General features: G+C 43.9%; 1 protein-coding gene across 3 annotated transcripts in view; it reads right to left on the bottom strand.

Moving 5' to 3' along the window:
• Nucleotides 1-16,626, bottom strand: part of LOC119963342 — a 320,297-nt gene that overhangs the window by 76,012 nt on the left and 227,659 nt on the right. For all 3 annotated transcript variants that reach the window (XM_038792342.1, XM_038792344.1, XM_038792343.1), the window contains one exon: nt 9,687-9,992. In XM_038792342.1, the coding sequence (XP_038648270.1) occupies nt 9,687-9,992 (306 nt within the window). The remainder of the gene's footprint in view (nt 1-9,686; nt 9,993-16,626) is intronic.

The following is a 16,626-nucleotide window of genomic DNA, read 5'->3' as shown; positions in this document are numbered from 1 at the left end:
CCTCAATCACCAACAACAACCCTCTCCTTCACATGGCACCATTCCATCCAAGTGCAAGAGATGTAACACCCTGCCCTTTTACCTCATAAAACAGAGAACCCCTATAGTGCAGGCCATTTGGCTCATTGAGTCTGCATCGACCCTCGGAAAGAGCACCCTACCTATTGCCCTCTCCCCGCCCTATCCCTGTAACCTCACCTAACCTGCACATCTTTGGATACTAAGGGGCAATTTAGCATAGCCAATCCACCTAACCTGCACATGTTTGGACTCTGGGAAGAAACTGGAGCACCTGGAGGAAACCTATGGAGAAAGTGCAAACTCCACACAAGCAGCCATCCAAGCCTGGAATTGAACCCAGGTCTCTGATGCTGTGAGTCAGGAGTGCTAACCACTGTGCTACCATGCATATCTCCTACTGTTCAAGACATCAAAAACCTCTTCCAGATGAAATGTTATTCACCTATACTTGCAACTTGTATAAAATATTCATTGCTCACAATGTGGTCTGTTCTACATTGGTAATACCAAACACAGATTGGGTGACCAAGTTTCAAAACATCTCCCTTCAGTCTGCAACTATGACACTGAACTTCCAGTCATCTATAATTTAATTCTCCACCTTGCTTTTACAATGACCTCTCTTCCCTTGGTCTCCTGCTGTGTTCCAGTCAATTTCAATGTGAGCTTGAAGAGATCTACCATGCAGAATTAGTGAAGACTTGCGACACTAAAATTCAGCAGAAATTTGGGTTAAACTTCTTGGATGCAAACAAGAAACTTTATTGCCTCTATTTGATTACAATTAGGAGAAACTTAAATCTATTCTTAATAAAGTCCGGCTAGCAAAAGGACTTAAAGAGAAGTCCTTTAAACATTCAAAATAATACAGAAATGGTTTCTTGCTTATGGCAAACCAGCTTGCATTTACTTCAAGAGTTAGAGTGGAAAAGTGAAAATATGAAAAATATAGACAGAGAATAGTTAGATCAAAGTATCGGATGATCCCGGAATAAAGATGGCCGCACGGACCATCATGTTTAAAGGAAATCTTATCAGTCTTGAGCCATCTATCTACACCTCGATGTTGTCCTAATTGGTTTGGGTTAGAATCAAATATATTTGATTCGATCGTCAACTGTCAATCCTTAATGTGCAACATAAGTTCTGAATGTTTCATGTTTGAATATTTGTGTATGTTATGGAATGTGATTCTGCGCTATTATCAAGACTGGTTTCAACTGGATTTCTGCTGACTTTGCTTTATCCACATTATGAACAATGGTACCTTGATGGTGCTATGGTGCTTACTTGACCTTGATCTAGATTACTGGTATAGCTCATTTCATAATGTCAAACTGAAAATATGTTCATCAGAACAATAGTTTTTTCATCTTGCTTAGTGAAAATGTTGTTTTTATCTCCAATGAGTTTATGCATGTGTCAGGCTTTTTGTGTCTCTGTTGAAGCTATGTGTTTTGTCATGACCTCAGGTTATGAGTGCTGAAATCCTCATTTTAAAATGGGTATTAAAACTGGGTCTTAATATTTACACTAAATAGCCTTCATTTACCTATCAGATCTATCAGGAAATAGTCAATTACTATCAGTCCGCTCTTTGATAAATCGAAAGACCAAGTGAGATATATCACAATAAGATAAAACGATATAATAAATGTGATAGGATAGGTAAAAGCGCAAAAAAGAACTCATTCATATTGTCATTGCAATTTTAAACAATAGAGTAGGTAAGCTTTGCATTACAAGCATTACAGCAAAAATTATTATAATTCTTAAAGAATCATTATTATAAAATAACAATTAATAAATTAATCAAATTTGATTCTACTGATTCAGTATTAATCTATTAGCAATATGTTAATAATACAGTCAAATAATTGATTGATCAGTAAAATTTCAACAATAATATTGCAGTTCTATTTCATCTAATGGTGGTCTGACTGTTGGGGCCTTATGTTTAGTGAATAGTTGTTTAATGCACTCAATACACTGGTATGTTATGTAAATGATGAATCCTGCTACACAGGAGAAAAAGATGATTCTTACTGTGGACATTCCAGTGGGTCCCAACCAGCCGCAAAGTTTCATCCAGATGGAGGTATCTGGGGGCGAATCAAGTTTCTTGATCTCCATTTGGATGTGTGATGCCAGATCTTTAACTTCCTGTGAGTTATCTGGAATGAAACTGCAACACTCCACACCAATCAATGTGCAGGTGCCACCTTTTTTGGCTAGCACATAGTCACGTGCCTTTCGATTTTGCAATGCTACGTTTCGAATTGCTCGCATTTCATCATAAACTTTATCTAGGGCAGTGGCGGTGTAATTGGCTACGTTTTGTATGATGGTTGTTATTTTATTCAATTCATTGGCCACCCTTACTTCCCAATAGAAAGGAATAATTTTGGCATAAATTGCATCTTTTAAGGTATGGCACGTTTATTTCTTCGAGTGGTTGGTTCTGAAACATAAGGGAGATGAGGAAGATGACGGATGGCAGGTACTATGTATCCTAAATAGCAAGATCCTGACCAGTATTTTGGGAGCCAAGAATATGCTTTGTCATTACAAATAAAATAAATTCCATTATAAGCAGAGTATAAGTAAATATCTTCTAAGTAGCGATGATCTGAGAATGTTTTATTTTTTTGTGATGTTGTGTATGCCTGTTATTGTTGAGGACCGTTCAGTTCTTTGTAATAAATTTTGTGTACATTTATAAGCTGTGTTAACATCCAATAATTAGTATAAACACTATTGCCCATTTTCATCCCTTTAGAGTGATTACTAGTAAGGCATAGTTTGTTTAATATTAGTTGCAAGGCTAATATATTTAGGACTTTTGTTAGGGTTATATTTAAGTTGTTGTCATCCTGAAAAGGTGTTTAGTGGATAGCCTGCAGATTTCCATAAGCTAATAAATTTCTTCAGATAAATCTTGTACCTTCCTTTTTCACATCAATATGCTCCAGAACGGACACTCTGATAAATGCACCATTCTGCTGTTTCTGAAGCATTAAAAGGGATAGTTAAGAAGGGAATACCTTCTCCCGAGTTAGTAGGGTTTGCAATGCATACCCAACAATTGGAAATGTTGACATTTTTAGCATATATCTTAGATGTGTAAAGGAATGTGTTCTCATTTAACTCTGGAACAGCGTTTACAAGGCCAATATCAAAATGAATATTACGGTAAACATTTTTACAGATCTTAATACTTATATGCGCGCTTCACATGTGATGCGTGGATCCAACTTTTCTTTCCTTAGTATTGCTTAAAACATTGATATACTGATTAAAAATTGACATCATGATTACATAATTCAGTAATAAACAATTAGTAATAATAATTTCATGTATACAAATAAAATGATTATACAGTAAAAAGTTGAGTATATGATTTAGTAATAAATGGTAAAATGATTAGCAAAATTGATTATGTAATTTAGTAATAAAATTATTAATAATAATTCACTAATAAATGAATAATAATGCAGTAAATAATAGTTCAACAGAAACTTTCCATTTTGATGTTATTGGCTAGTGGTGCATATGAATTAATATAAACCATGTGGATTGGTGGGGCACTATGGGTAGGCATGCATTAGCCAAAGTACCTGATCAGCAACATTAGTATGTAAATGATAAGTCCAAATATACAAAGTAGGAAAAGTCCCTTAATAATGTTAATTCCTGTGCTACCCAATCAATTGGAAAGCCAACCCCAAAGAGTGTGATCAAAGGGTTTTTTAAAAACTTTGTATTGGATGTAAATTGCCAAGTCTTTGACATCTTCTGGATTATACACAAAAGCCTGTTGAAAGGGTTAATTTTCCTGCAGAGGCAAAAGAGGGCGTATAGTGGGTGGATAACTTGGAATGATGCCATTTGCATCTCTAAATGTTTTTTATATATGTCACTCAAATGGACTGGGAGTAAAAGTTGGATTGCTGCCAGATTCCTGTTATCAATTGTCTTAGAATGGTGTGTTCGCTCCATGGATTTGCTTTTAATCAGAGTTACTTTTCTTAAAAACAGCTTCATAATTGTGTGAAGTTTTAATTTCCAAGCTAATTTTAAACATTTATTTTAAAAAGGTACACCAACTGATCTTTTATTAATAGGCACCATAGGCACTTTACAGCCTTTCAAATTCAACACTGGGTTCAAAAAAATTTTCATCAAAACCACTGCCCTCATTTTATTTCTGTATCTTCATATGGTTTCGTTTTGTTTCCATTTTCTCTTGCTTTTGCATTTGGATAGCAATTATTCTGTTTCTGCCATTCACATCTCCTCTAGACACATCTTTTGTTTTTGTCCTTTACCGTTTCCACTCCCTTTGACCTCCATAAAAAAGCAGATGAACTGATCGCGCAAATAGATGTCAACGGATGTGATATCGGGATTATGGAGACATGGTTGCAGAGTGGCCAGAGAAAGACAGACAAAAAGGAAACGACAGTGGCATTGCAGTGCTGGTTATAGAGGAAATTAAAGCAATTGGTGAGGAAGGATATTAGCGCTGACAAAGTGGATTCTGTACGGCTCGAGCTGAGAAGCACCAAGGGGCAAAAAACATTAGTGGGCACCATAATAAGACCCCTGAACTGTAATGGTGATTTTGGGAACAAGAACATAAGAACTAAGAGCAGGAATAGGCCATCTGGCCCTTCGAGCCTGCTCCACCATTCAATGAGATCATGGCTGATCTTTTGTGGACTCAGCTCCACCTTCCGGCCCGAACACCATTACGCTTTATTCCTTTATTCTTCAAAAAACTATCTATCCTTATCTTAAAAACATTTAATGAAGGAGCCTCAACTGCTTCACTGGGCACGGAATTCCATAGATTTCACAACCCTTTGGATGAAAAAGTTCCTCATAAACTCAGTCCTAAATCTACTTCCCCTTATTTTGAGGCTATGCCCCCTAGTTCTGCTTTCACCCGCCAGTGGAAACAACCTGCCCGCATCTCTCCTATCTATTCCCTTCATAATTTTATGTTTCTATAAGATTCCCCCTCCCCTTCGCATCCTTCTAAATTCCAACGAGTACAGTTCCAGTCTACTTAACCTCTCCTCGTAATCCAACCCCCTCAACTCTGGGATTAACATAGTGTATCTCCTCTGCACACCCTCCAGTGCCAGTACGTCCTTTCTCAGGTAAGGAGACCAAAACTGAACACAATACTCCAGGTGTGACCTCACTAACACCTTATACAGTTGCAGCATAACCTCCCTAGTCCTAAACTCCATCCCTCTACCAATGTTTCACAGCTCCAGGGTCCCAGGTTCGATTCCCGGCTGGGTCACTGTCTGTACGGAGTCTGCACGTCCTCCCCGTGTGTGCGTGGGTTTCCTCCGGGTGCTCCGGTTTCCTCCCACAGTCCAAAGATGTGCAGGTTAGGTGGATTGGCCATGCTAAATTGCCCGTAGTGTCCTAAAAAGTAAGGTTAAGGGGCGGGGTTGTTGGGTTACGGGTATAGGGTGGATACGTGGGTTTGAGTAGGGTGATCATTGCTCGGCACAACAGCGAGGGCCGAAGGGCCTGTTCTGTGCTGTACTGTTCTATGTTCTAATGTAGGATAACATTTCATTCGCCTTCTTAATCACCTGTTGCACTTGTCAACCAACTTTTTGCGACTCATGCTCTCGGACATCCGGGTCACTCTGCACAGCAGCATGTTTTAATATTTTATCATTTAAATAATAATCCCTTTTGCTGTTATTCCTACCAAAATGGATAACCTCACATTTGTCAACATGTATTCCATCTGCCAGACCCTAGCCCAATGACTTAAACTATCCAAATCCCTCTGCAGACTTCCAGTATCCTCTGCACTTTTTGCTTTACCACTCATCTTAGTGTCGTCTGCAAACTTGGACACATTGCACTTGGTCCCCAACTCCAAATCAGCTATGTAAATTGTGAACAAATGTGGGCCCAACACTGATCCCCGAGGGACACCACTAGCTTCTGATTGCCAACCAGAGAAACACCCATTAATCCCCACTCTTTGCTTTCTATTAATTAACCAATCCTCTATCCAGGCTACTACTTTACCCTTAACGCCATGCATGTTTATCTTTAACAGCAACCTTTTGTGTGGCACCTTGTCAAAAGAATGGCATTAAACAAGAAATTAGAGACACATGCGATAAAGGAAAATATGTAACTATGGATGTTTTTAATCTGCATATAGATTGGGCAAATCAATTAGTCACAATACCACAGAGGAGGAATCCCTGGAGTGTATATAGGATGGTTTTGTGGACCAACTTGTTAAGGGACCAACTAGAGAACAGGCCATCCTAGACTGGGTACTTTGTAATGAGAACAGAATCATTGGTAATCTAGTTGTGCGAGTCCCCTTGGGGATGAGCACCCCTAATAGAAATTTTCATCAAGCTGGGTAGTGAAGTAGTTGATTCTGAGACTAGGGTCCTGAATCTTAATAAAGGAAAGTATGATAATATGAGGTGTGACTTGGCTATGATCGATTGGGAAACATTACTTCAAGTGATGGTTGTGGAACGCATGGGGGAACTGCAACAATTGTTTATTCCTGTCTGGCACAAAACTAAAACAAGAAAGATAGCCAATTCATTTCTGATAAGATAAATTAAAGATAGTATTCGATCTAAAGAATAAACATACAAATTGGCCAAGAAAACAATAACAACAAGTCTGAGAATTGGGGGCAGCTTAGAATTCAGCAAAGAAGGACCAAGGGATTGATTAGAAAGGAAAAATAGAGAATGAGAGTAAACTTACAGGGAACATTAAAACTGACTGTAAAGGTTTCTATAGGTACGTGAATCATAGAATCCCTCCAGGCAGAAGGAGGCCATTCGACTCATTGAGTCTGCACTGATCCTTTGAAAGAACACCCTACCTCGGCCCAATCTCCCACCCTATTCCTTTAACCCCACCTAATCTTTGGACACTAAGGGGTAATTTGGCATGGCCTATCCACCTAACCTGCACATCTTTGGACTGTGGGAGGAAACCAGAGCACCCGGAGGAAACCCATGCAGACACAGGGAGGATGTGCAAACTTCACAGTCACCCAAGGTCAGAATTGAACTCGGGTCCCTGGCGCTGTGAGGCAGCATTGCTAACCACTGTACCACAGTGCCGCCCATGAAGAGAAAAAGATTGGTGAAGACAAATGTAGGTTCCTTACAGCCAGAAACAGGGGAATGTATAATAGGGGGAAAAAGAAGTGGCTGAACAACTAAATACATACTTTGGTTCTTTATTCACAAATGAGGACATAAATAAGATACCAGAAATGTTCAGGAACACAAGAATTGGTGAGAGGGAGGAACTGAATGAGATCAACATTAGTAGAGAAATGGTGTTGGGAAATTGATGGGATGAAGGCTGATAAATCCCCAGGGCCTGATAATCTACATCCCAGAGTACTTAAGGAAGTGGCTTTAGAAATAGTGGATGCATTGCTTGTCATCTTCAAGTTTTCTATAGACTCGAACATTCCGGAAGGGTAGCTAATGTAACTCCATTATTTAAAAATGGAGGTAGAGAGAAAACAAGGAATTATAGACCAGTAAGCCTGATATAGGTAGTAAATTTTAGAATCCATTGTCAAAGGTTCTATAGCAAAGCACTTAGTAAACAATGACAGGATCGGACAGAGTCAGCATGGATTTATGAAGGGGTAATCATGCTTGACAAATGGAATTCTTTGAGGATGTAATCAGTAGAGTTGATTAGGGGGAGCCAGTGGATGTGGTTTATTTGGATTTCAGAAGGCCTTTGACAAAGTCCCGGATGAGGGATTAGTGTGTAAAATAAAAGCGCATGGGACTAGGGGTAGCATATTGAGAAGGACAGAAAACTGGTTGGCAGACAGGAAACAAAGAGTAGGAAATTAACAGTCTTTTTCAATTGGCAGACAGTGACCAGAGAGGTACCATAGGATCGGTTTTGGCACTTCACCCAATCACAGTACATATTAATGATTTAGATGAGGGAACAAAATTTAATATCTCTAAATTTGCAGATGACAGAGTGTTGGGTGGGAGAACGATGTTGTGTTCTGTGACGTTGGCATTGTAATGATGCACCCAGAACTGCTGGTGACTTAACAAGAATGATTTATTGATTTGAGTTTCGTGAACTCTCCTGGAACTACCCTATGTGCGACTGTCCTGTTGTACACCTTACTACCAACTGATGAGAGTGTGATATCACATGACTGATGTCTGACGCCACCAGCTGGTTGGAGGTTGCATTGCTAACTATATACAATATTATTCACAGGCATATCACCACAGATGAGCTGCGAGGAGGATGCAGGGATCCCAAAGTGTGATTTGGACAAGTTGAGTGATTGGCAAATGAATGGCAGATGCAGTATAATTTGGATAAATGCGAGGTTATTCACTTTGGTGGCAAAACAAGAAGGCAAACTATTATCTGAATGACCATAAATTAGGAGAGGGGATTGTACAACGAGACCTGCTATCCTCGTACGCCAGTAACTGAAGGTAAGCATGTAGGTACAGCAGGCAGTAAAGAAGACAAATGTTATGCTGGCCTCAAACGAGAGTATTCGACTACAGGAGCAGGGATGTCTTCCTGTGATTATGAAGGGCCTTGGTGAGGCCACACCTGGAATATTGTGTGTAGTTTTGGTCTTATCTGAGGAAGGATGTTCCTCAGATAAGGAGGAGGGAGTGCAGGGAGTGTTTACCAGACTGATTCCAGGGATGGCAGGATGGGCATATGAGGAGAGATTGAGTCGGTTAGAATTGTATTTGCTGCAGTTCAGAAGTATGAGGGGGATCTCATAGAAATGTATAAAATTCTAACAGGATTAGCCAGGGTAGATGAAAGAAGGATGTTTCCAATGGAGGAGGTGTCCAGAACCAGGGGTACAGTCTGAGGATACGGGGTGGACTATTTTGGACACAGATGAGGGATCAAAGCATATAGGGGAAGGTGGGTTCAGGTTATTGAGTTAAATGATCAGCCATGATCATAATGAATGGCGGTGCAGGCATGAAGGCCCAAATGGCCTGCTCCTGTTTTCTATGCAACAATTTCCAATTAGCTCCCAACATCAACAATATTGTGAGGGGTGTGGGGGGGGGGGGGGGGGGGGGGGGGGGGGGAGAGAATCCCAGATTTCCAGCCATTTTGTGTGAACAAGTAATTCCTGACATCTTCCCTGAATGACCTGACACTTATTTTCAGTTTATGGCGCCTTGCTCTATATTCTCCTTCCACATGAAATTGTTTATGTCGCTTATCAAATCCTTGAAACATCTCCAACATTTTATTTTTATATTTAATTGAATATAGTCAGTTAGCCCCTATAGCCCCCCCCCCCCCCCCCCCCCCCCCTCCAAGGTTAATATAAACTGTTATACAAGGAATCAAGAGCTCTGGGTGAGCACTAGTGATCCAACAAACTGGGCTCGTCATCCAGAACACTGTTGTGTAATCCAGAACCCTCGGATAGGAATGCAGTACTGTGGAATGGGAATCCAGGGCCCCGGGACAGGTATCCAGTGCCCTGGATTTACAAATCCAAAGTCTGAGCTGGTAAATTAGACTCAAAAAAACAATAGATATAATTCCACTAGGAAGGCTTGCTAACCAACACACACAAGGGCCACGGTAAATGTGCTGACCTGAGCACGTAACTCCGACTTCCTGACAGTTAGTCTCCACCCATGGATTGGCAGAGCACTGATCGAGGGTAAGCTCTGTCCCATCACAGCTCACATTAAATGGCCAGATAATCCTACTCCAATGTCTGTAGGAGGTCCCTCCATCTCCTGCCAGAGCCGTCCCACAGTTCAACACTCTGCAGACCACCTCCGCTGCTTTTACATCCCAGCCATCATCACAGACAGTCCCCCAGATGGAGTTACGATAGATCTCAACTCTCCCGGAGCATATGTTGCTACCATTCATCAGACGTACAGGAAGCGGACCTGGAATAGAGATGGGAACAAAGTTAAATTGGTCTGAGACAGATGTTCCTTCAGAGGAACCGGGGGCTTGGAGCTGCCAAGCTTGATATATTATTACTGTGCTGTGCAACAAATGCGGAGAAGGTGTTGGGGTGGTGAGGGGATCCTAAGGCTATATGGATGCGGATGGAGTCGTGTTCATGTAGGGGGTTGGTGTTGAGGACATTAGTGATGGCTTCACTTCTGTTTTCTCAGGGAAATATTCGGCGAACCCAGTGGTGGTCTCCACATTGAAGATCTGGAGACAATTTCAGCAGCACTTTAAATTGGGGGCGGTATCAAAGCTGGCACCGATTTGTGCGAACCATAGTTTGAGCTGGCAAGGTTGGATGCCAGGGTTAGGGGATGGGAGGAGAAGGTATGGAAGGGATGAGGGATTTGTTTTTGGAGAGGCAATTTGCAACCCTAAAGGAGGTGTCAGAGAAATTTGGGAATTCACAGTTGGAGACATTTAGGTATCTACAGTTGTGCAATTCCGCAAAAAAGATCCTTCCAACATTCCCTGCGGTGTCTCCTTCCTCGTTGTTGGAGAGAGTTTTGTCGCTTGCAGGGATGGAGGAGGGGAGTACGTTGAGGATTTATGGAAGGATTACGGCGGAGGATGCTGTGTCGATGGAGAAGGTCAAGTGGGAGGAGGAGTTGGGGTTGGAAGTGGAGGATGGGGTGTGTGCAAGGCTTTGCGGAGGCTGAATGCTACGTCTTTATGTGCGCGATTAGGGTTAATACAGTTGCAGCTGGTGTTCATTTGACCAGGTATAGGATGAGAAGGTTGTTTGTGGGAATGGAGGATAGGTGTGAGCATTGTGGGAGATATCCGCCTCACCATGTACACATGTTCTGGTTGTGTCCTAAGTGCGTGGGGTTCAGGGTCTCCTTCTTTAGCATCATGTCAGCGATTCTGCAAATTGAACTGAAGCCCTGTCTCTTGGGGGCCGTATTTGGGGTGTTGGACCTGCTGCAGCGGGGGGCGGGGGCTGATGTCCTGGCCTTCACCTCGCTGATTGCTGGAAGGTGGGTGCTGCTGGGATGGAGGTCAGCTTCTTCACTCAGTGCCTCAGTGTGGCTGGGGGATCTTATGGAGTTTTTAAAATATTTTTTTATTGGAGTTTTGAGATTTCATAGTATATGTTACACAACAAGACAAAACCAAAACATGTATCTACAAGACTTTACAGCAAATATTATTCGCTATTTTTCACAGGAAGTATCTTCTTGATATTTAGAGCTTGTCATACAGGGTAGGGTAGCTACTGTCATAAGATAGTCGAACAAGATACCAACAAAGATAATTTACAAAGAAAAATGCTTTTGAGTGCTTGTGGGCCAGATTGTGGCCTGCAGTATGCCCACCCAGCCGTGTGGGGCTAGTAGCTGGCTGTGCTTCAGCGAGGGAGCTTTTATATAGCTGTGGGATCTTTCTGTTGCTGCCCTGTGTCCTGAGCGGTTCTCTCCTCTTCCACCTGCTCTGCATTTTCATTTGGTCCTTTTATTCCCCCTCTTTCCTGCCCTCCCCCCCCTGCTCCCCCCTTTCTGCTCTTACCCACCCCCTTTCTCTTCGTTATTTTGTGGCCTGTCCTCTCCGCTCCCCCCCTCCTCCCTACTTTAGTTTACACTGGTTACAAACAGGTCCTGGAACAAGTTGGTGAAAAGCCTCCTCATTTTGTGGAAACCTTCCTCCGTGGCATACTTTATTTTCTCTAGCCCGAGGAATTCTGCCAGGTCAGACAGCCAGTCTGCACCCTCGGGTGGTGTTGCCGATCGCCAGCTGGGCAAGAGGCTCTGGTGGGCGAACAGGGAGGCAAAGGCCATGGCATCAGCTCCTCTCCGCATGAAAAGCTCTGTCTGTTCTAATACCCCAAAGACTTCCACCAGTGGGCAAGGCTCCACCCTCACCCAAACAATCCTGGACTCGAAGAAGAACATGCAGTACTTGACGAGTCTGGGGTAAGACCAGAATATGTGGGTGTGGTTGGCAGGACCTCCCTGGCACCGTTCACATTCATCCCCACCTTTAGGAAGAACCCGCTCATTCTTGTCCTGATTAAGTGCGCCCTGTGCACCACCTTTAGTTGCGTTAAGTTTCTCTTTATTTGCAGGTCCTTCTTCGTAATCCTTGAGCTCCCCGCCCCCTCCACCAAAAGTAGTGAATAATTTATTGACTGTGATTAAAAAGGAGATTGGGAGGGATCTGATCAGGAAAAAGAACCTGGGCAGCATGCTCATCTTGATCATTTGCACTCTCCCCGCCGAGTCCCACCTCTGCAGGTCCCTTTCAACCTCCTCCATCAGACTCGTCAGGTTCCATTTGTGGATCTGTGTCCAGTTGTGAGCTATTCGGATCTCCAGGTTTCAAAATTTTGTCTGGACCAGTTTGAATGGAAGTCTGCCCAGCTCTGTTCCTCCCCCCTGAGGGTTCACAGTGAAGATTTTGTTCTTACTCAGATTGGGTTTCTAACCTGAGAAGCCTCTGAACTCCTTCAGGACTTTCATTATTCCTTCCATGCTGGCCAGGGGGTTTGAGATGTAGAGGAGCAGATCATAGAATAAGACTTTATGCTCTGTGCCTCCCCTTCTGTTGCCTCTCCACCCCTTCACCGCTCGGAGGGCGATTGCCAATGGCTCAATCAGCAGGACAAACAGTAGCGGGGACAGCGGACATGGGCATCCCTGCCTCTTGCTTCTGTGCAGCTGGAAGTATCCACAGCTGGTGGTGTTTGTCCGTATGCTCACCATGGGTACACTGTACAGTTTTCACCCATGAGGTAAACCCTGGCCCAAACCCAAACTGTTGCATTACCTCCATGAGGTATCTCCATTCGACCCTGTCAAAGGCTTTTTCTGCGTCCAGGGAGATGATCACCTCGGTGTTCTCTCCCCAGATGGGGTCATGATCACATTCAGCAGGCGCCTGATGGTCAATGTTAATTGTCTGTTTTTGACAAAGCCCGTCAGGTCTTCCGCGACTACCTCTGGCATGCAGCTCTCCAGCCGCCTCGCGTTCATCAGGATCTTGGATATGACCCACACTCCACCGGTCCTTTGTCCTTTTTTGGTGATCAGTGATATTGAGGCCTGAGCCAGCATTGGTGGCAGTGTTCTCCTTGATAGTGAGTCAGTGAACATCTCCCGCAGGTGTGGGGCCAGTCCTGGCGCAAATTATTTGTAGAAGTCCGCCTGGAATCCATCCGTCCCTGACTAATTTGCTGTTCCTCGCCTTCATCCGAGGTATTTTCCATGTGGCTGCCTGCTTTCTCAGCTGATGAGCCAGCAGGTGGTTGGTCTTGTCTCTATGTTCATAAAAGATCCCCCATGACCGGCGGAGTTGCTTTCCCAGTGGAGAGCAGGTCAAAGTCAATTTCTAGCTTTTTCCTCTTCGCCAGAAGTTGCACGGTCAAGGCTCTTGAGTACTACTGATCCACTTCCAGCATGGAGTTGATTAGCTGTTGCCTAGCTGCCCCGTTCTTCCTATCTTTGAGTGCCCTGTGTGCAATAATCTCCCCCTTTACTGCCCTCAATGCCTCCCAGGGTGAGAAGACAACTATTTTATAATGCACCTGATAGGTAAAAGATAGCTATTTGGTGTAAATATTAAGCCCCAGCCTTTCTAAATACCCATTTTAAATTCACTCATAACCTCAGGTCATCTCAAAACATAGAGACATAAAACAGCATAATTCCATTATAGATTAAAACAGCACATTTGCAAGACAGTTTGACACTATACTTGTGCTGTCAGATCAAGGACAGCGCAACACCATAGCAACGCCATAGTAATATGAAGGCACCATTGTTCACAATGCAGATAACAGCTGTCAGCAGAAGACCAGTTTAAGCTGGTCGTGATTGTCATGATATGTACTCATGCACATAATGAGATACAGACAGGCAGTGACAGACACTCAGTACAGCCAATCAACACAGAGGACACAACACAACCAATCACCAGACAGAACACTAGAGGGTGGTCTCCCACTATAAAACACACGAGGCATCAGCACTCTGCCTCTTTGCACTGGTGACAACTGTAGTGATAGTCAGGGTGTATATATCAGTTAGCACCTTCTACACGTGGCTCAGAGTTAGTCTGGTCTAGTTAATTATAGTTAGCATGCTTAGATTAGTAGAGTGTCAACCCACAGCGAACTGTGTGCACTGCTCAACAAGTTCAATAAAGCGAATTGAACTAACATCAAAGTTTGGTGCCTACTTTCAAGTACAACTGCATCCAGTTGCAGTCTGTGTTACCCCAGGGTGAATAACACAACAGCGATAACAGCACAGAATTGCATTCCATAACATGCACAACTATTCAGACATGAAAGAACTAAAATTAATGTTGCGCATTGAAGATTGACAGCTAACCGTCAAATCAAACTCATTTGATTCTAACCCAAACCAATTAGGATTACATAGGGATGTAGATAGATGAACCTGGGAGAAGAAGGAGAACCTCTCCCTTGGGTGTGTAAACCTCCATGGGTCTACTGTCCCCATCTGCTTCATCAAGATTAGTTCTCTCGTATTGTTTGACTGTCTCCCTGTCTCAGACTCAATGGGCCAAATGGCCGAATTCTGCCCCAAAATCTTATCTTATGTTTTGGGACTGAATCTGTCTGCCCATTGGTCCTGTACGCAGTTAAAGTCCCCCACCCCTCATAATGAGTTAGAGGGAGTCTATGGCGGGGATTTCTGCTATGAGTTTCTTTACAAGGTCAGCGTCGTCCCAGTTGGGTGTGTACACATTTACAAGAACCACTAGTGCCCCTTCCAAAACATCGCTAACCAGGACAAACCGTCCCCCTGGGTCCGGAACCGTCTTTGTCGCCATGAATTATTGAATAGTATGGCCACTCACCTAGCCCTCATCCCGTAGCATGATTGGCATGTCTGTCCTATCCAACTCTTCATTACCCCCAGTTGGTCCTTCTCCCTCAGGTGCATCTCTTGGAGGAAGATTACATCGGCCCTCGGGGTTTTTAGGTGGTCCGTTTAGTCCCCTGACATTCCAGGTGACTCTCCTGTTGGGGGGGGGGGGGTTCTGTCCCATACCTCCTGCGGTGATAACCATACTCATCGTGTAGATGTGCCCCTGCACTCTGGGATTTCCCATTGTTTGAGGCCATCCAACATGGCTGTCGCTACCATACATTCTATGTGGATGTGCCCATGCACACTAGGGTTTCCCTTTGTTTCGAGGCCATCCAAGGCCATCGTTGCCGTACTTACAATGTGGATGTGTCCCTGCGCGCCTGGGTTTTCCATTGTTTAAGGGCCATCCAAGAGGGTCGTTTTCAATGCCCACGATCTTGCTATTGCTGTGTGCGGCCTTTCATAAACAGCGTTCTGCCCTTCTTTCCTCCACTCCCACAACTACCCCTCGAATCCCATGCGCCTGTCTGCCACATACATTCCCCCTGTTCCCCCCCCCCCTCTCTAGAGCTTTGCCCCCTTCTGCCTGGCACTCAGTCACCGTCGGGGGCTGTGCCACGGCCGTTCCCCCCCCCCCCCCCCATTCTTCCCTATGCTTGCCCTGCCTCCCTCGGCAGTGATCTCTGCCTCCCCTGCCCCTTGTGTTCCTCCTCCTGCCACCCTCTCCTCTCCTAATTTTGCACCTTTCTGCACTCCTCCCCTCCTTCCAGGGACTTACACTTGTTTGAAAGCAAAGCAACTTTATCCCGTGCAATTGTTCATTTAAGTCCGTTTTCACTGCTGCTGTCGCTCGCAGTCCATGTTTGCACACAAACACGTCCGCCTCACCCTGTGCGTTGAAATAATGTTCCTTTCCTGGAGGGTTACCCACAGCTTGGCTGTGTACAGCATCCCAAACCGTACCTTACTTTTATATAGGGCTGACTTGGGTGTATTAAATTCGGCCTGGCGTTTGGCCAGGTCTGCCCCAAAGCCCGAGTACACACGGATTGTGTGTCCTTCCCACTTGCAAGAACGCATGTGTCTTGCCCAGTTCAGGATCCGTTCTTTATCTTGGAACTGATGGAGCTTGGCCATGATGGCCCTTGGTTGTTTCCCTGTTTTTGGCCTCAGCCAGAGCGACCTGTGGCTCTGTCTATTTCTGGGGGCTTGGGGAAGTCCCCCCAACCCCCTGACCAGCTTGCCCAGCATCTGAGCCATGTACTCTGTGGGGTTTCTGCCCTCAATACCTTCCAACAGACACAATGCAGCTCGGAAGGCAAATGCAATGTTAGCATTCATGTCGAGAGGGCTAGAATACAAGAGCAGGGATGTACTTCTCAGGCTGTAAAACGCTCTGGTCAGACCCCATTTGGAATATTGTGAGCAGTTTTGGGCCCCATATGTAAGGAAAGATGTGCTGGCCTTGAAAAGGGTCCAGGGGAGGTTCACAAGAATGATCCCTGGAATGAAGAGCTTATCATATTAGGAACGGTTGAGGGCTCTGGGTCCGTACTCGTAGGGGTTTAGAAGGATAAGGGGGGGATCTTATTGAAACTTACAGGATACTGCGAGGCCTGGATAGACTGGATGTAGAGAGGATGTTTCCACTTGTAGGAAAAACTAGAACCCAGGGACACAATCTCAGACTAATGGGATGATCCTTTAAAACAAAGATAAGGAGGAA

The sequence above is a fragment of the Scyliorhinus canicula genome, chromosome 3 (genome assembly GCF_902713615.1).
Source record: "Scyliorhinus canicula chromosome 3, sScyCan1.1, whole genome shotgun sequence".
Lineage (NCBI taxonomy): Eukaryota > Metazoa > Chordata > Chondrichthyes > Carcharhiniformes > Scyliorhinidae > Scyliorhinus > Scyliorhinus canicula.
Note: the sequence above shows the minus strand (reverse complement) of the source record. Positions and strands in the feature narration are given on the sequence as shown.